The sequence below is a fragment of the Falco biarmicus genome, chromosome 3, assembly GCF_023638135.1.
Source record: "Falco biarmicus isolate bFalBia1 chromosome 3, bFalBia1.pri, whole genome shotgun sequence".
NCBI classification, from domain to species: Eukaryota; Metazoa; Chordata; class Aves; order Falconiformes; family Falconidae; genus Falco; species Falco biarmicus.
The window spans coordinates 13,129,305-13,155,889 of record NC_079290.1 but is presented as its reverse complement, the minus strand read 5'-3'; the positions used below and the strand labels follow the sequence as shown (position 1 = coordinate 13,155,889).

The 26,585-nt window shown below is 44.6% G+C and overlaps 1 protein-coding gene across 1 annotated transcript in view; it reads left to right on the top strand.

The window, feature by feature from the left end:
• The window catches only part of ZC3H3 (zinc finger CCCH-type containing 3), a 186,700-nt gene that overhangs the window by 5,142 nt on the left and 154,973 nt on the right, over positions 1 to 26,585 (top strand). The window contains exon 3 of the mRNA XM_056330599.1: positions 715 to 911. Coding sequence (XP_056186574.1) covers positions 715 to 911 — 197 coding nt within the window. The remainder of the gene's footprint in view (positions 1 to 714; positions 912 to 26,585) is intronic.

Genomic DNA, 26,585 nt, shown 5'->3' with positions numbered 1-26,585 from the left:
GAGGTGCTGCAGCGTGTCCAGAGAAGGGCAACAAAACTGGTGAAAAGGTCGAGCACAAGTCTTACGAGGAGCAGCTGGGGGAACTGGGGTTGTTCAGTCTGCAGAAAGGAGGCTGAGGGGAGACCTTATCACTCTCTACAACTGCCTAAAAGGAGGTTGTGGTAAGGTGGGGGTCAGTCTCTTCTCCCGAATAACAAGAGGAAACAGCCTCAAGTTGCACGGGGGGAGGTTTAGATTGGCTTTTTCTTCAGAAGGGTTATCGAGCACTGGAAGAGGCTGCCTAGGGAGGTGGTGGAATCACCATCCCTGAGCATATTTAAAAAATGCATAGTTGTGGTGCTTGGGGACATGGTTCAGTGGTGGGCTTGGCAGTCCTGAGTTAGCGGTTGGACTCGATGATCTTAAATATCTTTTCCAACTTAAAATGATTCTATGAGTCTATCCTCTCACCCACATCCGCTGAGCAGAAAGCAAAAGGGAATGAGTCAAGTTAGGCTGTCAAATACCTCATTTTCCATCTGTGCTTTGCCAGAAATTCATTACACTTGTCTATTTACTTGCAATTTTCTGTTCAGTGCTTCTTAGCACCCTTGGGTAGGGGACCAGTGTGGAGCTTGGTGATCCAGCTTCTCCTCTCAGTGCTAGGAAAGGGGACTGAGTACATTTTGGTCACCTCTCTCCTTTCTTCTAACTGTGTGGTGTTCCCTTTCACAGTTCCCTGACAGATAAGAAGAACAGCTCCTCACCCACCGTGCCTCTGAAAAGCCACTTCCATCTCAGGAAGAAAAACTCTTTGCGGGGGAAACCTTCTGTGCCACTGAAACGCTCCTCTCCCAAGGGACTGGTACAGATCTCCACGCACAGGCTCTGCAGGCTGCCGGTCCCTGGGATGCAGGTCTCTACCAAGGAAGGTAGGAACAGCTGTCCCAAGGGATGACAGTGCTCGCTGACTGCAAAGTGGTTCCAGGGGACACTCTTGGGTTTGGAAATGAGTTACCGAGTCCTCCAGGAGATGTATCTGCTATTGTCAGTCCTGGACCAAACACTGAGGAGAAGTTTGGGTGGAGTAAAAAAATTCTGCCTTACCTCAGAGCTGTCTTGTGCTTTGACATCTCCTGACAAGGCCATTTTAAAGTTGCTTCTTGCTTTTAGTGTGGTTTTGCTGGACTTGCAGGCATCGTACAGGAAGGTGCTCAAGGAAGGAAGAGGGTAGCAGAGGCAGTAATACTTCTGTGAGACTAATCTTTCTTTTTGCACTGGGTAAAAGCTTGTGCATGCTGTGAGACACCCCTCTAGCAACTATAGACCTACCTAATGCACCTGTTTCCCAGTTCCATGTCTGTGGGCATCTAGGTTTTGTATGAAATTTGCTTAAAATAGCAATAATCAGAGGAATACCATGTCCATTTTGTTTACATCCATGTGTGCTGGCTTGGGCTGGCAATGGTCAGAGTAGAAATCAGCTACACCTACGCGTGCGCGAAATGTTTTCGTGATGTTTCTGGCTCAAAGTCTGATTCTGCTATTCAGTGGCCATTTATGTGGACAAGTGGCTCTGCTCCCCTGAGATTCAGTTTCCTCAAATGTATTTGAAGCATGTTTTGTTCCTGTGCTGTGCTTGTTGATGTACAGCAAGGTGGCCAGTGACATTGTGGGTAGGCATTGCTTGAGTTGGGAGGGCTGTTAAGGCCGTGATGTAGCTGTGAGCTACCTCCAAAAGTAAAAGCTGTTGAGCCTCTGTTTTCAGGAAGACAGAGCAGGAAACCACAGAATTTCAACTAGTGAGTTTACATGTGTGATTATAATTAATTCTTATTCAGACAAATCACTGCATTGAGATGTTACTGTGTTTTGATGGATGAAAAGACAAGAATGGGGGGCTTGCTGTTCAGGAAAGGGAAAAGCTTTTTGTGGGAGGAGAATAAAGGGATTTTTCCCTTCATGTGTGTGTTTGAAGATGGATTTGGAGGGATGGGAGGGATGCTGGGAGCAGAATTTTCATTCTGGTGCTTTAGGAGGCAAGCAGTGACTCACGGGAGAGGCTTAATGGCAACTATCAGTATTTGAACAGTCCGTTGATATTTTTGCCATAATTTACTCAAATTACTGCTAAAATTTTCCTCTGACAAGTTCTCTTACAAAACTATTCTGTATTTCCTCATACATTTGCCACCTTCCAAGAAGATCTTGGGTTCAGGAATAATTAATGCAAAACTAATGGGAATTTATTAAACTAGAGGAGTTTGGTGGAAAGTTAAATAAACATAGGCTTCCTAACTAGAATAAAAATGCTACCATCTGATCTCAGTGCAGGTTGTGAAGAATATGATTTCTCTCAAAGGTCTCCCTTGACAGACACCTAAGTAAAAGGCAGTTTGAAACACACTGTAAAGGGCAATAAGGAGAATAATATGTGCATTTGTGCAGTTGCATTGATGATCCAGCATTCAAGCAGTTGCCTGGCTTTGGGGCTGAATCTTGCTCCATTTAAGGATGTCAGCCAATCCTTTTGGTGGCTGGAAAGGCACAAAGACTGCACCTCCAGATGCTGTGTTAGAAGTTTTCATGCAGTATGTGAAGGCAGCATGTACTGTTGGAGGTCTTGGTCATACTTGCACTGTGGTTGTGCTTCTGTGATCTTTGAAATTAGAGGTGGTGGATATAGCATGTGGCCAGACCCAACTGTGATGGTGATGTGGGGGCAACAAGGCTTTTCTTCCTTGGGTGATGTGTAGAAGGAGGGAAGCAGCCCTTCAGTCTCCCCAGAACTGTCCACTGGCTATTCTGGGGTGAATTTAGGGCTCATATCTCACAAACTACTTGATGGGGACCTTTCTCCAGTGTGGCATATCCAGTACAAGTAATTGAATAAATCTTCATGCTGTAAAGCTCTTTTTTAAAGAACGTACTGTGCTTGCTGAGAGCCTGATGCTAACACCTCTACAGTAGGCTTTGGAGAGACAGAGAAATTTGGGCTTGCAAAGCATTTTACCTATGAGGAAACTGAGACCCTGCTGGTTACAGGGATATAAGCTGTTCGGGTGATCCAGGAACAGACCTGAGGTTAAACCAGATCCTTGTTCTCTGTGTGGCTTCATGTTTACACCTGGATTTGTGCAGAGCAGTGGCCTCGCTGTAGTTTGGTCAGCTGTGTGTGCCATTGAGGAGATCACAGTGCTCAAGCTGCTGCCTTGGGAAGGCTCCTAGCACCCATCTCGCTTGACTTGGCAAACATCTCTTCTTTTTAGAAGCTCTCAGTAAAAACATAAGCCCAGTGAAATGAAGCTTTCACATAGGTTAAGAGTATACAAAATGGATCAAAATCTTCTGCCCCCCTGGAAGCCTGAGTGGCAGCTGCCAAAAGCCTGTGTCTTTTGGGAATATATTCTGAGTTCTAGCTCCTTGGTTGAAGGTAATGTTCCCATACTGAAAAAAAAAATATAATTTTAAACTGCACAGGGGTGAAAATATGTAGATAGAGTGGAAATACAGTTGTGCTCCTGGCTTTGTTCAAAGTAAAGTTGGCAAATAAAGAAGTCTAGGAAAGTAGGGGGGAAAAAATGGAATATGTGTCTGGAAGTGACTTTGGGAGAGTGTATAGTTCATTGACCTGTTCAAAAGTGGATCAGACTATCAAACCATTCCTGACAGATGTAGCCAAACCTAGCACAGCCAAAACCCTGACTTCGGAGAGTTGTGAGTTGTCTGCATTGAAGTGACTATGTTGTTTTCTGGCTTGCATCTGTGCACTTCTCAGTCTTAGCTCAGAGATGTGGAACCTAGTATCTGCTTTAATAAAACTTGGTGACCATGCCTTGTGGCTCTTTTTCTTTGCAAACTGCAGTACCTGCTATAAAAAAAGTGTCTTGATTTGGTTCTTAAAATGACTAGAAGTAAATATCCTGCCTGCCTTTTCTGGTGCGTATATCTGGGTGTGCACATGTGAGACTACTCTTCCTCACTTCATGAATGCCACAAATACTTTTTGCTGTGCCTCGCTGTGCTAATGGGAGCACGGACACTGATTCTTTAGATGGTGAATTAAAAATGCTTCCTCACCGTAATTATGAAATGGCTTCTAAATTTCTTTCTTGCTTTCTGTGGTGGAGAGGAATTATACTCTGGTGGATGAGGCATTATTTGGACTGGAAAAAGGACTATCAAGTGGCACTGGGATCCATTCACTGGAAGCTCTAAAAGAACTCCTTAGGCTGCTTTTCTCCTCCCCAGGGAGGAGGGTATAAGGTTATTTCTGCTGTGTTTGCTGCTGCTTTGTCCAGCCTTTCTGCAGAGCTGAATTAAATACATCTTTCTGCTAGGAGGACTTTGTGCAGTTGAGATCTCTTGCTGGGTATATTTCCTGTTGACATGGTGACTATGAGAACTTGGCTGCACATCCCCTTCCTGGAGAGGCTCTGTAAGATACGACACAGCAATGTAAGTTTGAGAGTTCTTGTCATCTTTTCTCTACTGTGCTTACAGGCTTTCCCCTTGCTGCTGGGATATAGAGTGCTAAATGCTGATATCATGTGGGTAGATGGTTGCTGGTAATCTAACTTCTGTTGTACTGTTATCTCAGGGGATCCCAAAGGACTTTATTTGCTCTTTCCTGTGCCATTGGCTGCTCTGTGAGGCAGCTGCTGAGCGATGCACATTTGCTTTGCTTCTCCAGTTAGAAATTCAGCAAGAGTCTTGACTGCTTTAAAATTGCCAAATGAATTTTGGCAGGGTTGGTGCTGCTTGCTGGGCATCCAGTTATGGCGAAGGACTAGCAAGGTGCCTGCCCCACACATACTTTCCTCTTAGCAGCAGCCATGCCTGTAGCATGGAGGCCAAGCAACTTATGTCCAGCAGACCTCGACCCTTCATGTTTACCTTCATAATTAGCCTGTGGATTTGCTTCCTTTGATTGGAATTGAGTTTATAGGTTTGAATCCTTTATACCTTAAGGCTTTTCTTTTGAGAGAGGGTTAAATCCTAGGCAGTGTATTTTAGCTTAATGTGTTGAACTCTTCTTATGCTCTGGATTTTTACAGCTGTTGAATTATTGCTGGACTGTTCCTACGTGCATTAGGATTCTTGTTTTTTTTTTTTTTCCACAGGGAGACATGTAGGGTCTAGTATGAAAAAAGGTTGTTAGATGCTGGATGGGGCAAGGATATTTTCAAGGCAGCATTTCGAAGTCTGATAAGAGAGTGTAGCCACAGATAGGGCTTGGAGCAGCTCGGACATCACTCACGTTTTGTGTCTCTAAACATATAATTACATATATAGTGGGTGTCTTCTGGTTTCACAGCACTCCTGTAGTGAGCTGGGAATAAGTCAAGGCTTGTGGGTTCAATTCCTGCCTCTCAGGTTATCAGAGAGATTTTGAGAGGGTTGTTTTTATTTCTCTTTGCTTGTGCAAAGTGGGGATATTAATCAGGTGGTAGATTTTAAGTCTTGCCATTTGTTACTGAGAACCTCTGGGAGCAGAGTAGGGCACAAATGGAGCAGTGAGACTGATGTTCAGTCTCTGGCTTGATGTTGAAGCAACACCCATCGCCTCTCTTGCTGGGAGCAGACTGGTGACAGTCCTGGGCCAGCTGAGTGGCTTACCTCTGATTAGTTTGTCATCTTGAGTCTGAACATGCACAGTTTAGCTAACAAACAGATCAAAAAGCCAGATGGTTCATGCTGGGCTCATGATCCTGCTGGATGGATGTGGTTGTGCTGGAGCCTGGATCCAGTTGGTGCTCATGCCAGTGTGGCGAGCGAGCATCTGGCATGTCTGCATTCCCAGGGAGCTGTGGGATCCCATGTCGGATAAAACCTGTGTGTGTCAGGGCTGGGGACAGAAGGACAGCTGGGGACCGTGCCTTAAAGGTGCACTGCAGCATGAGTGCAAAAAACTGGGTCAGCCCCTTCCTTCCCTGCTGATGCAGGTGGCATTGTGACACAGCTTTGTTGTTTCCTTGTCTGTCCTGTTAAACAGGCTCTTGGGATACATGGCATGAATTCTGCAGTACGTACTGAAGTCATTGGTCCTGCCTTTCCCAAGCATGTAACGCAAAGACCTGTCAGTATCCTGACTCTACAATTCCCTTTTTGGATCCAAATGGACCCGTTTGATCTTGCGCAGCAGTGCGGCTGTGCCAGCCACTGCTGAGACTCGGTTTCAGATTGGTGTTTGTGATGGTCTGTATTCAGAGGCACTTGGCTTCTGTGGGAATCGCTGTGTTTTCGTTTAAGGATCAGTGGTCATACTAGCAACAAAACGGAAAGTGGCAGACTAGTAGCAGTTCTCTTGGGATTATTTGGGCTGCTCTCATGATGAGTGTGATATCTGTAGCTGTTATCATTTAACTCCAAAATACTCATTTGGTTAAATGGAACATTTAATAACTGGTCAGAAATTGGGATGTGTCCCAAATGGAAGTTCCTCAGATGGGGTGGTAGAGTGGTGAAGCATTTCTAATGCAGTTAGCGGTCTGTTCATCCAGGTATTTTAATGCAGATCTTGCGCTGGGACAGAATGCCTGTGTAGGATGAGCTCAAGCGCTTGACCAAAGCAAAGAGGAATAGAAAATGTTCTGTTGCTCAGTTTAGCCAAATTGATGTTGATAAAACAGCCTTTAGATGTTGTACTTCTTGACCACTTAGTACTTAATATTAATGTGCCATTAATATTAAAGACTGCCTTTTTCTTTTTATTCCTTTTTCCCATTTAACTTCTTAGGCTCTTTTTAGAGGGAAGGAGAACTGGGAGATAACTATTTTGCCAGGAGCTGTGACTTCACTCAGGTAACATGTCCCTGCTTTGGGCATGGCTGTGAATCTGATGAAACTCATCCCCTTGTTTGAGCTGGCTTCACAACTTCTGCAATGGGGTCTGCTTCATCTGGCACCTGCATATTTCAGACTCCTGTCTGAATGTCAGGTTTCATATATACATTTATCTATAGAAGTGGCAGATCAGGCTGTCTCACTTGCCTCTGGTGTAGGCAAGACAGTTTGGATCTGAAGATAAGAGGGATAAAAGGCAGCAGTTACTTCCCTCCTTATCCAGGGAAAAGCTGGAGGAGCAACAAAGATCATCAGGCTGCTGAATGTGGTCCTCAGACCACTGGTGCCTCTGTGTTGCACAGAAATAATACAGCCTGTTTAAATGCAAGCTGAAGTTAACTTTGATTCCTATTTCTTTTCTTCAAATTATATATTTTTATATATTACGTATTTTATTGTTTTTATTTTAAATTACTTGCTATAATTGGAAGTGCTCTTACAGCCTGAATTTTTAATTCCTGTATTAACTGTGTGGGAGTCACAATGGCGAGATTGCTGGACTGCCCTCGTACTTGAAAGCCCTAAGCTGCAATCCTCTTTCTGGATGCAAGAAGCAGGGGGAGGCGAACTGGTAATTAAGATGTGGGTGGAGTTTTCATGGATGGCAGTTCCCCCAACCATCTTATTTTTGGCATCAGAACCAAAGGATTTGATTTGGAGAATAAATACTGGGCTTTTTGTCATTCGCCTAGTAACTTTCCTGCCAATAACGTATGTTGTAATTATGTTGTCTAAATGGCAAATGTCTATCCTGAATTGACTTTTTGTTGCTTATTTGTTACAGCAAAAGGGCAATACAATCAAACTGTGGTGCGTACGCTGGGACAACACAGTTTCCTGCAGTGTTTTTTGGCCACGTGCTGTCCAGTTTAGCTTGGGCAACCTTTATCCACTTTCTCCAAACTGGAGATAGTTTTTTTCCTGAAGGTGCAGGGGTGTGATCTTTTTATCACTGGTTTTAAGGGAAAATACCAACTTCAGAGTGAGGTTTGACTGATCCAGATGCAGCAACAGCGGGATAAGCCTGCTCCTCCAGTGCTACGAGTCCTGTGCCAGCAGTGCGGATGTGGGAATGCCCCATTTTCCAGCAGCCATTTACTCCCAGTTCTAGCTGGTCACTTATTTGACATCTTGCAGGATGAAGCCCTTTCTCAACTCTTGTTTTTGATGAAAGACAGGTGAGCACTTGCAGTTGTGAACCTTTCCTCACCCTTGCAAATAATCAATGCTGTTGCCCTCCTTGGCTGCTGCAGCTCTTGTGCAATGCTGCTGTGCTGGTAAGTGTTCACCCTGCTTGGGCATTCGGCATGATGGTGCTGCCATTTCTTATTCCCCTGGCTTTTTCTTTGGGAAAAAACTAGAAGTGCTTAAAATTAAGATTTTTTTTTTTTATACTTTTTAATTTTTTTAAGATTTCTTTTAATGTCAAAGATATGGCAACTCTATGGATGGGGAACTGCACCATGCCTCTTCGCTGTGTGTTTGGCACAGGAGCAGAGAATGGGATTTCAGGGAGTCTCTCGGGCCACCCTTCCTTCCCTGCAGCCCTGCAGAGGGCACTCGTGCCCCTCGCATCTCCCCAGTCCACCTTTTTCTGGTTATTGATGGCCTAATTTCGTCTTTATGTGAAAGAAAGCAGATATCAAGTAATTTGCAGCAATAACCTGCTAATGCTGGGCCAGTATCAAAACTCCCATGTTCATTTCAAGTGGCAGATAAAACACTAATATATAATTATCCTTGCAAATTGGATTGTTTTAAATAACCAAAAGGCTATGGCCAGGAGAAAACTATCCCATTTCCCTTGAGTTACTATTGCAGTGTAATTGCTGCGTTCAATCAATTTCCTTGGCATTAGAAATTCCATCACAATCAACATTAAGCTTTATTCATTGTGATGGCTAAGAGCCGGGCCATTTCTCCTCTTTTCCTTAACTGGCAAAATTAATCAGGGAAAAGATTTTAAACATTTACCCGTGCGAAAGAGGTCAGCTCTGCCACTATATTGCTCAGCAGATAAGGGGGCTAATAAAAAGAAAATTGAATTACTAATGATCGCCAGGAACAGAGTATATAAAACCTGGCAATCGCCCGGTTCAGGAAAAAGGAGAATCAATTTTCTTCGGACAAGGTGCGCTCATTTTTTATTTTGGCGCATATTATCAGCAATTTAATTTGAAAGCGCATAAACAGGAGGAAACAGTTAGAAAATAATGAGCCTGAAGGTGTAAAATGCTGCAGGATATATGCTGTACACAATTTATTTGGCACAACAGATAATCACTTTAATTGAATTCAAAACTGCATTGTTCAGCAGCAGTGCGGGCTGCCCGCCTCGCCCGAGGGGATTGCAGAATATTACAAAGATGCCAGTAAGAGGCTCCTCGATGTCTTTTCCCCTCTGTAATGTCCCCTTCCAGGCAGGACTTCTCAGCCGTGTGCCCGGGATTGCTTAGGCACAGTCACAGCTGGCTGAAAGCAGAAGATGGAGAAAGTGAGAGGCAGATTTCTCTAGGGACCCTTCTTTATTGTATTGCTATGTATATTTGTTTCTTAAATAATTTGATGTTTGCTGGGTTTGATGGTTCAGTGTAAGATCATTATGTAAGCATGAAGCGCTGAAACCAGTCGTGTTGTCTTCTGCCTCAAGTGAACTTATTTTGCTGTGTCCCAACTGAACCTCCTGAGTTAAAAGGCTAGCTACCTCCTGATTGTAGCGATCTCCTGCTTTGCTTATCAAACTTGTTTTTTAGTAGTAGCTTTTGGATTATGCCTGGGAGAGGTGGGTGGTGGGACAGAAGCTTTTGCTGCTGCAGGTCAAGCACAACTGCCATGCAAGGAGCTGCACTGCGAGGGGTGTCTTTCCAACTGTGCCACAGAGGTTCTTCATCCTCTAATTCCTTTTGTTCTTTGGGTTTGGAGAGTGGAGTGGACTTGTGCCGGGGTGGGAATAATACTGTTACTCAGCACTTTGTTCAGAGCACTTTGGAGGCATTAACTAATGAAATGGTGGTTTGGTGAGGTGGCACAAGAAGAGGCCACATTGCCATCCCTGCTGTACACGTGCCTTGGCAAAGAAAGCCAAAGAGATGGGGAGCTGTGGCTACGATCTGTCTGTGGCCATGCAAATCCATGGCCAGAGCAAGAGTGAATTGTGAGTGGATCCTTTGTTGCACCCACGATGTACGCAGCTAGGAGGCTATTTTTTGTGTTGTCTTCCTTCAAAATACTCCTTTCCTGCTTATTTTTTGCTTTTCTCATGCTCCAGGTTGAGGTAACACAGCAGTTCTTGTTACCAGCTTCTTGCTTGTCCTCTGTTGCCACCACCAGCATTGAAGCTGACTTCTGTGAACGTGCTGAATAGAAGGAAATCCTGTTTGTGTTTGCTTCTTTCCAGAGAGAGATTGGGTTTTGTAAGACCCCCTTCACCCTGCCATCTGCAGAAGAATTTCTAAACGCCTTAATTTTAGTCAGTGATAGTCACTTTCCAAAAAATTCCCTAAACCCTACATTCTCTTTCTGCTTGCTCAGTAACATGAGCCGTGCAGTGTGAGGGTGTTGGGACGGGCAAGGGGAAAAAGGCTGGCGGCAGAAGTGGAAGGAGCTGGTTTGCATTACTCGTGCCCAGGCAAGTGCAGAAAGTAAACGGGGTGTAAATGGTGAGGAGTAAGTTATGGCTGGCATCTGAATGCTCAGCTGCTGTTAATTTTATTGACACTGGGTGTTTGTATCCCTCTGGCAGCTTTGAAAATCTCAGCAATGGGTTTTATACCCTCTTCTATTTTTTTTTTCTTCTTCTACAGTGAAGGCCAATCAGGAAATATTTTGAATAGGGAGATTCTTGTTGGGCCATTGTAGTCTGGGATTTATATTTTTTTAAGCTGTATTCCTTTCTTTGTATTTTTTTCAGTGAATTGTACAAGGTGTTGCTGGTGACATCTCAGATTACGTTACATATGAGTTAAGCTGGTGCGACGTCTCTGTTACATCTTATTAGAAGGAGTCAGAGGTGGTGATCCCTGCCCTCAAAGGAAGCCCTAGTATCATGCATGGCTCAGGACCCCTTGGAGTTCCTCACGTCTCTTCTTCTCTGCTCCGTCATTAGCCTCATCTTTCTGAACAGGTCCTTCCTAGCTTATCTGAACCCTTCGCAGGTTTGCTGCTCGAGGCCAGAAAGGCTAATGCCATTACACTGTCATACGTAGATTTGACCTTGTCCATAAATCATTAGGTTGTCAGGTCTCTCTTCTCACTTTTGCTGGCTTGTCCTTGGGAGCCAGGCGTGGAGTGTGCCTGATGAAGTGGCTGTTCACTCCTTCGCAGTAATTGGGAAAAGTTCACATACTTGGCTTTTTGCCGGCACCAGTTACGTCAGTGTTCGTAAGCAACAGTTTTGGGTTTCTGGCTTTACTTGGCATTTACAGGTGACTTGTCCCAAGCTGCAAGAGGAGCTGTAGGCAGCCAGCAGCGGGGATTCTGTTTTCAGAAACCTCTTTTAGAAATAACAGGCTGCTTTGAGTGAGGGAAGTCAGCCTTGCTAAATGAGGAGGTGTCACCGTGTAGACAGCCTTCTCCTCAGTGCTCAGCTTGAGCACTCCAGCATTTCGATTTGGGGTCAGGGTAAAACAGTGACTGCAATAGGGGGAACATCCAGAGTGAAATGCATTGAGAGACATGATCTGAAGGTGATAGTGTGCCTCTAGATAAAGATGAGTGTAAGGTGAGACCTGCAGGTAGACCTCTGCCAGGGTAGAGGTGCAGACTGAGTGATGAGGATCTGGGGAACAGCAGACAAGGCTTATAAAACCACTCTGCTCTTCACATAGAGTTGCTTTAAATTATTCTTAGTCTCTGTCCATTCTTTCTCCCTTTTCCTGCAGCATTCAAACTGCATGCTCAAATTAATGTAGAAAATCACCTCTCAGTACCCCTTTCCCCTATTTCAGAGACTCTCCGGTACCCATGTCCTGTGCCATTTGATTGTGGTATTCTGTTAGTAGCAAGCAGCTTTTTGGGGAGTAGTCTAGTTATACACTAATATGAAAAATATTTGGCTTTGGGGATGCATGACATCCGTTCATTGGCTGTGACCCTTGACATTTTCAAGTCCATGGGGGGCTTTTCTAAGAATTCAAACCTTTCAGGGACAGTGCAGTGCAAAAAACAAACAAACAAACAAAAAAACCCCAGAGCAGTGGGTCTTAGCACCGTGGTATGCACTTCTCACTCATCCCCCTGCGTCATGCCACTTCTTGGTGAGTGCCTGTAACCTGTTGCTCCAAATAGCACATCCTTAAATCAGGGTGGCATTGTGTAATTTCAGTCACTGGTGCTTTCTTGTTGAATGTTGGATGTGTCGTCTTGCTGTGACTTTTTACGGTGAAGCCTTGTATTCATTGCTGGAAGGGCAGAGAGTTGTTAAAAAAGAGTCTTATTTTTATAGTTTGTGCTACTAGAAAACAGGCTGGATGCTGTTGCACTGACTTCATGAATGCATAGCGTGTAATTTCTGTGCTCTTTGGGATATTTTTTTTGTTTGTCGTGTTTGAACACTGCAAACCTTCCTTGTAATTTTGAGCTAGATTAGTCCCTTGCTTGTCCCTAGCAAGTATTCACGTGGACGGATCTGTTTGCATGTGTATGTTCAGGCTGCATAGTGAAGCTTTTAAAATAGTTTTCAATCCATCTGGCTCTCCCTTGTGCTCTCAATTGTGCTGGATTTCGGTGCTCCTGCCTCTTATCCCCTTAGTTGTCTTTCCTTGGGCTCTTAAGGTAAAAATAAGGAAAATAAAAGGGCATTTAAGGCACTTAAAAGAAATATGAATGCCTCTGTAATCTGAAGCCTGACAGTTGGGGCTCTTTCCTTTTTTGCTTTCTCCTTTTGCTGTTTCCTTTCACCTAATACACAAACTGGCTGAAGATATCCCCGGCACAGTCACAGTTGAAATTACTGGTATTTCCTGTGCTGTGAACTGATGCCTGAATGGATGATCAGAGTATCTACACAGTGCTGTCAGGACTCCCCAGATCCTGCCCCAGCAGATGCTCAACTGGCTGTAAAACCTGGGCAGGTTTCTCTGATCTGCTTTCTGCTTCCCATTCTTCTTCAAATCCCTGTTTACAAGTTTTTTTTATTTATTTTATTTTATTTTGCAAACACTTCCCATTTGATTTTCTTAGTAACAACTCACAAGCTTTGTATGGCGATTCCTCTGTATTTCTGCTGAGCTGAGTTAGAAGCCATTCATTCAAGGACTTGCCTGTTCACTTTTTGTGCTCTACAACCCTCAGAATATATAACATGCATAAGTGCACATGGGGTAAATGCTTCATGGACTTGACAACATCTCATGAGTCCTACAAAACTGTACTGTTGCAGCAGCATTTGCGGTTTCAAGTTTCTGCTTTAGTTTAAGGGATGGGGAAACGCTTCTACTTCACTTGGCAATGGGAATTTTGCTATTGCCTCTGGGAAATTTGAGTTTGAGGAACGTTTCATCCTCCCTTATGCCTCTGTATAATCCACACACGTGTGTTTTTTGGTAAACTTCTATTTTGGATTGTGCTTGGAGTTGTTTTGAATAGTATCAAGGAAGGGTGTTGTGTGAGTGTATAGACAGGGCTGGTGAGCTGTGGGTCCAGATCAGTTCTCAAAACTGATCCTGTGTTCTATTAGCCCTTAAGCCTGCCCTTGGGGCTCTCTGATGGAAAAGGGCATGAGCATACTTGGAGACTTAGTGTGGGCTATTAACTCCTGTATTGGTCACAGTGGCCAAGTGTGTGCTGCTGTTGTTCACTGTACTGGCAAATGTCCTGGGATATCTTGTTCTTGGGTGGGACAGAAAGTGATGGGCAAGTGTGTGTTTGTGGATGTGACATGCACTACAACTTTGTTTTTTCCATGAAATACCTTCCCAAAACGTGTCTTGTGAGGTCTCTGTGTTAAAACAAACAAGTTGGTGTGTATTGGCACCCCATTTGTAGCCTGGGTAAAAAGCAAAGAGCTCTCCTGAAAAAAAAAAAAAAAATCAGTAACTGCTGAGCTTATTGAAAGGTGCAAGACTGCTGTGTAACGGGTAGCTTCTGGTCGTAGGAGAGCAGCAGCCACATTCTGTGGAGAAATAAGTGAAGGTCTAGCTCAGGAACTGTGTTGAGAAGGTCCAGTGTGGTGCCAGCTGTCTTGGGGCAGCCTGCCTTCACTGGAGGGGCTGTAGAGCTCTGTGGGCCACTGGATGCTCTGGTGCATCTCCTAGTAACCTTGGCTCTGAGCTTTTTGGGGTGACGTACTTGAGTGAAAGGGCCCAGGCAGAACAGCTGCAAAGACTGCTTTTTGAAAAACAAAAGAGATGAACTCTCTTTTCTTCTTTTGAAGATGATGTTTGAGGAAGAGACCAACCTCTTGCCCGAAAGGTGTTCTTTCTCAGCTGGGTCATTGTGATTGGGTTGATTGGTGAGCTTAATCTAGTGATGATGACTTTGAAATGGTTTCTTTGTGAGGTGGTTGTTTGCTTGGTTATTGGGAAAGCAAGATACTCAGTGTGGAAGTATCTGTTATCACGAGAAGAATCAAAAGGAGATTTGATGAGGGAAAAGAGTTCATCAGAGATACCACTCTGTGTATATATATGTGTGTATGTGTTTTTAAAATAAGATTTACTCTACTGTCTCAACGTTAACTGGGGCATTTTACAGTGCTCCCCTTCTGTGAGCTTCCACGATCCATCATTTCCCTGCTAGCGTGCTGTAGCGGCTGTTAGATTTTACTATGCCAAACACTGTAAAAGGGCATTAGAGCAGTTAAATCTGAAGTCTTGCTTTCATAAGGAAAAAGAAAATGCTGAATTAGGCAATGGAAAAGGCAACGACAGCGATACTTTAATCTTGCATAAATTATCAGAAGAGTCAGAGGCTAGCAATTTTATGTATTGTTATAGCTCTGCTAATTAATTATTCCAGAATAATCGATGTTTAGAGGAACCAAAGTTTGGTCCTTTTCTGTTTTAATGAATATTTACTTTCAATATGGCAGCTGTTTTTTTGGTTTTTTTTTTTTCTGCTGTGGTAACACTTTAATTTTACCCACCCAACAATGGGGTTAATGCACTAGCTTTCCTCAATATGTACAATCTAAATGATAACCAGATGGGGAAATATTACTCCACAAATTTTCTGTGGGTCTAACTCAGCATTGGCTTTGGAGTGAGATGTTCCAGATGTCCAGGGAAGGCTGAGTCTCCACCATGACTATATGAAAGATGACGTGCTCTAAAGAAGCAGAGGAAAAATTATTTAAGAGGCTATAAAATGGTCTACAGATTGAGATGAAATTTGCTGAGGAGATCTCTGCAACTGGAACGAGTAAGTTGATATTTTTTAAAAATAGATGGTGAAATTCTGGCCCCATCGAAATTGTCTGGGCTTAAACGTCTGCCCTTATGCTTCGTGGTATATACATTTTAAACCCTAATGTTTGCTCTGGCTTGTATACTGGGGCTGGAGTAACCATGTGTCACGAGTTTGTATCTCTGATAATAGATAGATAGGGAAGTGGGCAGGGGAATTTGGTAAACTGTGTTATATTATCATTGCTATGTTAACATTCTGTTAATCTGACAGAATTTACGACATCTATTCAATTTCTGAGTTAGGGATCAAACTAAAGACAAATTCCACTTACAGAAAACTGAAGTATAAACCTTTCAGAAGTGGAACGGTGGGACTTGTGTCATTTAAATAATTTCTTCATGGTTGGATTGTTTTCTTAATGTCATGTTTTGTAAAGGGTAAGTAGAAAATCACAAGACAAGAAGAGGTCTCTACCAGCTCCTAAAAAATGTTTTGCCATTTTAGCATGCTTTCTTCATGCACTTTGGTATGGCTGTGGTATAGCATGGTATGGCACTGAAGAGGGACTACCTTGCAGAAGGGTGGTGCTGACCATCTTGGAACACTTCCTTGCCTCATCCTCTTCATCAGAAAGAGGAGTGAGACAGCTGAGGGATGCCTGGAAAAGAAAAATACAGATGGGAGAAGAGGATCAGGACTGTTATTGTTGAGATGTAATTAAGTATTTAGTATTTAAATAATGTCTGATGTTTGCCTATAATAGTTAAGTCAGGACACTTGCTTTGGAAAAGTATATTGAAAATAGTACTTCGCTGTGCATTGCAATGTAGGGAGCAGTTGAGCCTGCGGCTCGTGCTGATCCAAGTTTCTAGACTTGGCAAGCTATTACCAACTTTGTGCCTCATTTTGAATATTCTCTTTAATAGAAAGATATTACCTTCCTCTGAATGGTGGAATTGCACAGAGCTACACATCGTGTTCATCTCTTTCTGGAGAGTTTGGACTCATTGTTTGCAAAGGACTTCAGATCCCTGAAAGTGCCCTTGAAAGACTTCCAGTGCCCTGAAATGGAGCTTAGGGAACCTGTAAACACTGGAGTCTCAGTGTCCTTGGATAGCATGCCCCTGACCCAGTGCCCTGGGAGGCAAATGGTTCAGTAGTGGCTTTGCTAAAAAGGGTCTGGGGCTGTGTTGGACCCTAAACTGAAAGCGCCCAAAGTGTCCTCTCATTACAAATAGAACATACTGGATTAGTCTATATTAAGAGGAACATGTCCAGTAGATTCAGAGATGGTATTAACCCTCTTTGTGGCACTAGTGGGGCCATACTGGTAAATGGTGACTGGTTTTGGGCATCCCGGTTCAGGGATGTGAAGAGATGGTCCAGGAGGAGAGAATTTTGGGATTACCTTGGGCACGTGACCTAAAATAAGAGGTTGAGGGTGCTGGGCTCATCTCAAGTAGCTGTGGAGTGTCTGTTCTTGGAGGTATTTCAGATCTGGGCAGATGAAGCTGTGACTGTCCTGATTGGGTGTTAGTGATGCTCATTCTTTGAGCAGAGGGTTGTTAAGGTGGAGATCTCTGGAGATTCCACCAACCATTTCTGTGATTCTGGGGAAGTGACTTATGGTATCTGCTACAGTGCTGGAGTTTTCAGTCTAAGCACCAAAATCCCTATGCAGCTTACTAGGTTTTGCAATGTTTGTGACTGGCAATGTCAAATTCAGCCGATAAAAACCATCCAATTCCTGTCTAACTGTGAAGAGTTTATTGCTAAGGTTCATGCAGAATTGCCACTGTGTACTCACTTTGCACTTGTGTCCGGAAGGGCTTTGCAAACTACACAAATGCCAGAGATGTGGTGCCAAAGCCCTTTTATTAATCTTTTCTGAAAAGAATGAAAGTAGTTGTAAGAGTCTCAGTATTAGGAGTTGATTCTGAGCACCGTCATGAAAAAAGAAAATTGCCTTTGCAAATGATGATGGTACCATGTTCTCAGGTGTGAAGGTAAGGACTGAAGCAAGAACAAATGTAATGACTTTATTTCACTGCTTGAGAGGACCTTTAATCTCACCAGTAGGTCTATGTTAACCTGGAGGTCCCAGACCACAGCAAATGAAGATCTTTTTTTATGGCTTCAAACTTCTGTTCACAAAACTGAGTGTTCCAGTTAGCACGATTGCCTTGCAGTAGCCCTGCTGTGGCTAGGGCTTGCTTTATTTTGCTTGTGCTGTTGTTTGGTGCCATTATTCATGCAGTGCCAAGACTGCAAACTACCCTTTAGAGTCATGAAAATGTGCCAACCAATTAGTATAACTGATGTTCTGGTGATTGAAGGAGTGTGGGAAAAGAATGATGCAGAAGAAATGCTGGCTAACAAGCAATGATGTTGGCTTGCGAACAGGTAGGATTTGCTGTGATAGGCTTCTAAAGATTGTGCTTAAGCTAAAAGATACTGTAAAGAGAATAAAGGACCATCCATGCCTTGTTACAAAAGCAGTGTGTCACCAAGCTTTGAACTGGTGGTCCATCGAATAGCCGTGTGACTAAGTTGAAAGTGTACCTGTGCCTGGATTGCACAGCTTGATGCAAATTTGTCTTTACTTTCATTTATAAAAAGCACTTACCCAAGTGGATGATGCAGTGGCAATGTACACTTGCAGCCCAGAAAGCCAATTATATCCTGAGCTGCATCTAAAGCAGTGTGGCCGGCAGGTCGAGGGACAGGAGTGTCCCCCTCTACTCCCACTCCGGTGAGACCACCACGAAGCACTGCGTCCAGTTGTGGGGCCTCCAGCACGAGAACGGCATGGTCCAGTTGGAGCCAGTCCATAGGAGGGTCATGCAGATGATCAGAGGGCTGGAGCACCTCTCCTATGAGGACAGGCTGAGAGAGTTGGGGTTGTTCAGCCTGGAGAAGAGAAGGCTCTAGGGAGACCTTATGGCAGCCTTCCAGTATCTAAAGGGGCCAACAAGAAAGCTGGAGAGGGGCTTTTTACAAGGATATATAGTGATAGGACAAGGGGGAATGGCTTTAAGCTAAAAGAGGGTAGATTTAGATTAGGTGTTAGGAAGAAATTCTTTGCTGTGAGAGTGGTGAGGCAGTGATGAAACACTAGGACTTTGGAGTTCGAGATTGGATCCAGCACAGCTGGTTGTCCATCAGCTGTGCTGTGGTCGGGGTTAGCAGGCAGATCTGGATGAAAGAGCCTCAAGTTTTGCCTCTGCCCTCCATTCTCACCATGAAGGTGGTGAGGTACTGGAGCAGGTTGCCCAGGGAATCTGTGGGTGCCCCATCCCTGGAAGCGTTCAAGGCCAGGTTGGATGAGGCTTTGAGCAACCTGATTTAGTGGAAGGTGTGCCTGCCCATATCAGGGGGATCGGAACTAGATGATTTTTAATGTTCTTTCTAACCCAGGCCATTTTGTAATGCTGTGAAAATACTCAAAATTTCATTAGGGGTGAATGCTTTTCATGTGGCTTCACTGCCAGGAGTGGCTCTGTATTGTGCTGGTAACAGCTGTGTTCCTCCTATGCTGCAGACAGCCTTTAAGTGTGGAGAGAAGTCACCTGCTGCTGACGGCTCAGAGTCTTTCCATTTACCCTCCTGGGAAAAGCAGGAAAGGGCGATGGATTCTGCATTATTCCCCGGAGAGGTTTGTGCATGGTTTATGTGGGAAAGGGGAAGAAGGGCAACATACCTGAGAGCGTGTTAAGTAAATGCTTCCAGTGTTCCGGAAACTGATTTTTCTTGTTCTAGGCTCTTTGTAGGGGTACCAAAAAGCTGCCTTGCTTTTTCTGGATTTTGCAAGGCTGTGTGTAACCTTTCCTCTGGTGCCAGAGTAGCCTGAGGATCACTGTAGAGCCTCGGCGAGGATGTGGAAATACCTCTTAATATGTGGTTTTCTGCTCCCCCTTCCCCAGCTATTGGTATGCGGCGCATCCATCCCCTGTTTCCCGAGTGTCCTTCCATGCTGTTGCCCGTTGTTCATGAGGAGTTTTGACCTGAAAGATGCTGTATGTGCCTCTCTGAGATGAGGGCTGGTTCTTGCTGAACCCTGCTACATCACAAGCCAGCAGGGATCCTGCCCCTTGCTGCTGCTTTTGGACGTTGCTGAGATCAGCAATTAAAAACGTGGCTCTCCATGGGCAGATTGGGCTTTGCTGTTTCTTTCCAGAGCTTGGGAAACATCTGCTTTACGGGTTTTATTTTCACTTCTTAGTACATCCATCCCCTCCTCAGCAAATTTCAGGGTCAGCAAGGATGTGTGCTGCAGAGGACAGGTGAGGACAAGGCAGAGCCCTATGTGAACAAACACTTGTTGAGCTGAAGGAGTTAGAAAAGTCAGGACGTACAATGCCAGTAAAGTGATCTCTGCTCCTGAGCAATTCCTCCCCCTGTACCAAGGGGGTGCTCATCCCCAGTGACTCTCCCACTGTCACCACTTTCTTTCTGGGGCTGGGCAGGGTGTGGATGACATGCCATTGCCTGGACATAGCTTGGGGAAAGCAGGTTTGTTGAAAAGTGTCCTAAACTTGATACCCGTGTTTATCTCTTTGCAGGCCCTGCCTGGCCCCTCTAGATAAACAGGTGCCAGTGCACACAACTGCCAACAGCCACTTCGCTGCCTGAGTAACACTGAGAGCAAGTTGTGTGTACGTAGGGTGTTATTCCTGCCTCCCTTTAGGGCTGGAGCATCCCGAGCATCCCTACGCAGGCTGTGATGCTGGAAACAGCCCCAGGACCTGGAGTTAGCTCAGGGAGGCTTGTCCTGGAGGTATCCATGGCTGCTGTCACTCAAGGGCTTGCAGGGTCTTTATTTTGGAGCAGTTACTTGCACAGGCAGGCTGTCAGGCCTGTCCAAACTGGGGGAGGCAGTGTGTCAGCTTTCTAATAAGGATAAAATCTCCTTGCTGTACTGAAAAGATCTCGTATATGGCTCGAAAGGGTCCTCTGACTGACAGCCCTGAGGCTATTATAGGACAGTAAAAACTCCTCTGTTAGTGCATTGTAATCCTCTGTAAAATGGGTTGTTTGCTTCCCTCTGTTTCTAGGCACATGTAAGACAGCCCAGCTGCTTAAACTCGTTGGTAACTTAAAAAAATACCATTCTGTGACTATTATTTTGCTTTATTTCTTCTGTCCATGCCCTGTGAGGTTCCCTGCTGCCTCTCCCTGTGCTGGCTGAGCACTCATGTGGCTTGCCTTAGCATGGTGAAGCCACAGCACCTCTCTCAGGTGCTCTCAGCATTTGCTCGCATTCCCTGAGGTGAGCTGGCAGAGGAAAAGTAATGCCCTGCTGCGGGGTTGTTTAGTGTCTCGACTTGAAGACATTCCTGAATGAAACCCTCTGAATTCCCACCTGAACACTGTGGTAGGGACATAAAGCCCAGTAATAAAACGTAATGAAGAATACCAGCATGAAATCAAGATGTTAAACCTGTGCTGGTGACAGGCAGTAAATCTGCAGCTTGATGTTTTCCTTTGCTTTTTAATATATATTAAAGTGGGCAGCTTGTTTTATGTCTTCTTGTCTCATGGGCTCTTAAGTAGAGCAGTGCTCAGTGCTGGGTGAGCAGGTCTTTTTCTGTTCCCTTCCCTCTACTCTATACCTTGCAACTTTGGTCTCCGACTTCAATGATTTTCCCTCTTGGGACTTATGGCTTTTGGAAGAATTGCTCTATGGCTCCTCTGTATTTTAAAGGCATCGGTGTGTGGGAGCTTTCCTTGTTGCTGCGTGCCAGCTAAGCTGCAAGCTTCTTTTCAGAGCAGTGAATGGCGTTAGATGTACTTTGTGACCCCTTGCACACTCTCTTTATCTCAAAGCCTGTGCTAAGCAGTAATGGTTGGGAAATGTGGACATGCAACTTGATTTCTTTTTCAGGGTAGTTCAGGGTTTGGGTTTTTTTAATTTCTTAATGCGGTCCCAGATATTTCAGGCTTTCTGGTAATACGTGGTAGGAAACATCGGTTCGGATAGTTTTTCTCTAATACGTGCTGTGTCTTTGTGATTCCTGGACAGTTTTACCTTTAAACTGAAGGGACATTTTTCTCTTTATTATGTTTCCCATAATGGACATTCAATGTGGATCCACTTTCTGTTGCGTGTCAGTAGCTGTGTGTGCCGAACACATTGCTGAAAGGCTGGTTTCATACTAAGTGGTGTGGGAGAGGACCTTGCCTTTCCCACTCCATCCTCTAAAAAGAAAAATAGCCCGGGCATCACACCAGCCACTTTGTGTGTGCTGACACTTCCTTTGTCCTGTCCTCTCTTCTTGAAAATATTAGTGCACATCCTGGGCTGCTTGGCTGCCTAATGCCTTGCTTTTTCTCTTTTAAATATTCATGTGAGCAGAGTGGCTGGGTTACTTAATGGAGCAGCATGGTCTTTCGAATCCGAAGCAGAAGTGAACTTGTTGTCAATAGCTTTTAAAAACTTTTCACTAATCCGGCTGATAGCCTGTCAGATTGACATATTTCCCCTCTTTTAAAGTTTAAATGAATTCTAGTGCAGGAACAGTTGCTGCTTACAAATGTGGCCTTGATGTGCTGCATTGGGAGGACAGCCTCCATAAAGGAGAGGAAACTACTGATCCCCACTAGGAAGGAGATTTTCTGCTGTCGAGAGGATCACTGACATGCCTGAGGGATTTTTGGTGAGTTGCTTTACCTGTACCCTGGACAAGAAAGTAGTCAAGGTAGTAAGAAAGCAATTCAGAGGAAGAGAAAGTATAGTTGAATGTATATTACAAATATCTGCAGTGGTGTGTTTTAACGAACCCTTGACTGAAGAGGGGACTGAGCTCTGGGGCTGTCTTGTCTTGTGTAAACTCCCTGGAGAAAAGTAACTCATCCTTCTTTGGAGAGAATTTTCCCTTTGCTTTCTTCCATCGTTTCTCTCTGTGGGGTCTTGAGATGATGTCCATGCTGACAGATTGTCCGGTTCCGGTGATGTCTCTGTACAGTGTAAATGAGATGCAGTATTTTTGGGGGCATTTAAGTGCTCTCGTAGCATGAGCAGTCATGTCCAGCTCTCATTTTTCTATCCAGATTTACAGTTCTCTGTATCTTTTTGCAGAAGGTGAGGGTCTTCAGCACCTCACTCCCTTTTTAAGGGTAAAACCCTTCAGCTTTTTCCGCTGTCACTAGGAATTCACTCAAGGTATCTGCAGATCGAAGGAGCTGAATGCTTTCTGTTTTGGTTGGGTTTTTTTGCAGCTTCAGCACTAGCCACAGGTTCTCTATTGGCTCCACTCACCAGTCACCCATACCTTGTTGTATAAGTAAAAGATTTAACTCTCCTGGATTTGTCTGATGAGTGAGAAGAGTAACACTATGGTGTAGAATAGTAAAAAAGGTTGGGATGGACCTAGTCTCTCCCCAGGCTGTCTAGTCTCTCCCCTGCTCAAGGCACAGCCACTGATCTACATCATTCCTGCCCGGTGGGCATCTCACCATATTTGAAAGACTTCTAGTGATGAAGCTCCACATTGTCTCCAGGTAACTTACTCTAGTTCTTTGGCTGTCACAAATGCTTCTTGAGCCGAATGGAGGTGAAAGATTACAACTGGCTTTCTTGTTTATGTATCCCACTCTGAAATTTGCCTTTGTACAACTGCATGACCTTGTCAGAGCATGAGCAAATGCTGAATGACATAGTGACAGAGGATTTTCACTTGCTTTGTTGTTTGTTAGCACTTCCTACGCAGCTCTCATGGCAAAGGAAAACTTTTGGGAATGGCTCAGCACTGGTGGCCTGTGGTGGTGCAAGGGCTGAGGCACCAGGTTTTAGATCCTCAGATAGCTTCAGAAAGTTTGCAGAAAGGATGGGGGGAGGTGAAGTTAGAGGGATTAATAGGAATTAATGCTAATAGGTGTTTGGTGTTTTATTCTCTAGATTACTTGTTTTAACTGGCTTTAAGCCTGGCTTTTATCCACTGGTTTGCTGGGGGCCATCTCCTGTGCCTCTGGGCTACAGAATTGCTGCGGTGGCAGTACCGCTTAGCGTGTGTGACTGGTCATGCCTGGGATGTCAAAGACCAAACTGATTTTTTCAGCTCCAGGGAAGGATTTCTCTTACATGTGCTGGTCAGATAATGCGAAGAAGAAACCAGCTGTGGGCTGTAGCATTCGGACCTGCTCTGGGGAGGTGTAACAGCCTCTCGTTTTGCTGTTTCCCATCACAAGAGATGTTTCTGCAGGTGAGGAAACAGTCTCTGTGACTTTTCCTTCTTCTGAGCATGCTGGGCATGTTCCTCTAAGTGACTGAATGATCAAATGCGTTTTATTCTTTAAAGTCATCAATTCTTGCTTCTCAGAAAGGATAAAGAGAAGCCACTGCAAGGAGCTAATGAGCCTAGAAAAAAGGATACTGAAGGAAGAATCATCTCTTCTTGTCAGACAGGACTATCTCAGGGAGGACCAGAGTTTGCTCATGGCTCTCTAACTTTTGGCGAGTCATGTAATCTTCATGCTTTATTTTTTTCCTGCTTCTTTGGGAAGGCATTAATAATACCTTTACAGTAGAATTGGGGCTTTATTCAGTATTTGCAGCTTGCTTTGAGGTGCTCTAGAATATTGCTTGCATTATTTAAGAGTAAAATAACATGCTGAAGGAATGTCAGAAATTTTTCAGGGAATGTTTTCATTTCTTACAGCTCTGCCAGCCAGTCTACTCCCACTGCATTCAGGTCACTGGTAGGATGAGGGCTGGAAGTCTGACTCTCCTGCTATTAAAATAGCTTGTAGATTTAGGAGATCATGCCTGACACATGGCCTGGAGAGCATAATTTGACGTGGCAGCTGAGTGAAAAATGCTGGATATGATTTTTATTTTCAGTGCATGCAGATGCATGAAGTTTGGTGTTTGTGTTTTGGTTTTGCTTTTTTTTTTTTTTTTTTAAACAGCAAACCAGAAACAAACCACAAAGGAAAACAAACCAAAACCAAAACCTACCACCCCACTCCAAAAGAAAAAAACAAACCAAAAAAGCAAACACTAACCAACAACAAAGCTTTTATATTAAAATCAGCTGGGGTCAAAAGGGGATTCAGACATGACACTAGAAGAGCGAGGGGGATTTCTTGTCCCAGTTCTGTAATTCTTATGGCCTGAAGAGGTCTTCTCTGCCATTTGGTAATACTCTTAAATTTGAACACCAAACATCCCTGTAAGACCCAGGGAGTGTCCTTCAAATACATTTAGAGTTGATTAAAACCAAACAGCCTTCACTGCCACTGGACGGACTTTTATAGACGATGCTGCAGGCTGCATCAGTGGAGGCTAACAATTCGTGGCTGGTGGTGTTGCAACTAATTTTCAAGCCACTTTCAACCTAATTTTCAAGGACAGAAGCAGGCATTTCAATTACCTGAATAATTGGAGGGAGGGGGAAAACACTTGTGTGGGGAAAGGACCCTGATAGAGCAGGCTAAGAGCCAGGACACTGTTATTAATATGCACTTCTTCTGCTGATTCCCTCTGTGACCTTGGGGTAAATGCTTTTAATGGTGTGCCTCGGTTTTGCTGCCCGTGTGATGGGAAGAGCAAACCCTTGCACCGTGAGATCTGGGCAAAACAATCACCTATGGAACAACTGTTGCTGATATTCTTTGCTAAAGATTTTGCTGTTTGCATCTTGGCTAGCCAAAGAAGGTTTTCTGTAGGCTCCTTACTAGCTCAGAGGGTTTTTGAGGCTTTATTCCCTGGTGTGAACCTGATGCCAGGTATGATGCTCTACTGCAAAAGTCAGAGGTTTGGAGTTCAAGAGCTCATCCGTTATGGCTGGTTGTCCATCAGCTGTGCTGTGGTCGGGGTTAGCAGGCAGATCTGGATGAAAGAGCCTCAAGTTTTGCCTCTGCCCTCCATTCTCACCATGAAGGTGGTGAGGTACTGGAGCAGGTTGCCCAGGGAATCTGTGGGTGCCCCATCCCTGGAAGCGTTCAAGGCCAGGTTGGATAAGGCTTTGGGCAACCTGGTCTAGTGGAAGGTGTCCCTGCCTGTGCCAGGGGGTTGGAACTAGATGATCTTTAATGTCCCTTCCAACTCAAACCATTCTATGATTCTCTGGGCTGATGGATGGGTTGAAGGCTATGGTAATGTTCTTAGCAAGCAGAGCAGTTCCTTTTCCTAAGACTGTGTGGTTATGTGGTGGAGGAAAGAGTTAAGCCTGGTCTTTCTGCCCACCTGGAAGACAATGGTGGGTTTACAGGACTGCCTGGGGAATGCTGAGGTTGAAAGGAGATGCTGAGCCAAGCTAAGCTGAGACTTGTGCAACTTCAGATTTAGTCTTCAACTCCACAGCATCTAAATGAAACTGGCTACTCCTGTGGGAGCTGACTTCCCTGTGCCTTCCGTTTCTGAAGACTGGAAGTACCAACAGTGCCCTGGGTAGGGTGCTGTGAGGTCCAAAACCAGTGCACGGTTTCTAAATAGTTCACTTCCCTCTAAGGCTGGTCTGGGTTCACACTTGTGTTGCTGGAAAGGGACTTAATTTTCACGTAGTCTTGTTGAGAGCAATCGGGTCATTGCAGGGACTTTTTTCCCCATCCACTCTGAGCTCTCCTGCCCTGGTGGTTGGAGAGTTTTGTTGATTACGCAAGTTATTAACTTGCAGAAGATACAAGGGAAACTATTTGCAGAAAGCTATGAGAAATGTTCAACTGATGGGGTTTTCTGCTCCCTGCCTGCTCCCCCCTGCCCTCCCCAGGGGCTGTGGTGTACTGGCAGTCAGGTAGTGCAGCTCAGCTCATGCACAGTAAGTCATCGACCATGGTATTTCATTGCCTGACTCGATGGCAGGAGAGGATTGGGATGAGTAATCTTTTGTTTTAAATCCTGCAGTTTTAAAACTGCAATCTGAAATAGCTATAACAGCATAAAACCTTATGTGCTGGTCTCATTTAAACCTGGATTGGGTCTGTATGGGAGGTCCAAAGTCTTAACATGAGGATAAACAGATTATAACTGTACCTGCATGAAACATAGGTGCATGCCAGCTCTGAAAGCGCCAGTGCTCTTAGGAATTGGGCCTGCAAGCACTTGCTGACCTGCTTCAGCCTGAACGAGCTGGCTTAGCATAGACGTGGTATTTAAACAGTCTCAGTTAACGCGGCTTATATTGACAGATGCTGATTAAGGGGTGCTCATGTGAAGGGGAAGGTAATTTCAGATGCAGGAGGGATGGTGCTGGTTGGTAGCTGGGAACAGACAGCTGTAGCTGCTTGCAGGTAGCAAAGCAAGGTCTGAAAAAGATGCTGAGCCTGTTCCTGGCCTACTCCTGAAGATGCTGCTGCAGGGAAGAGTTTGGGGTTCCTTTGCCTGGTGTTGGCCGCTGAGGCTGGAATAAACACAGTTACATCAGACATGTGTCCATGCTCCAGCTCTGTCTGCTAAAGAGCTTAATGTTCCCTGT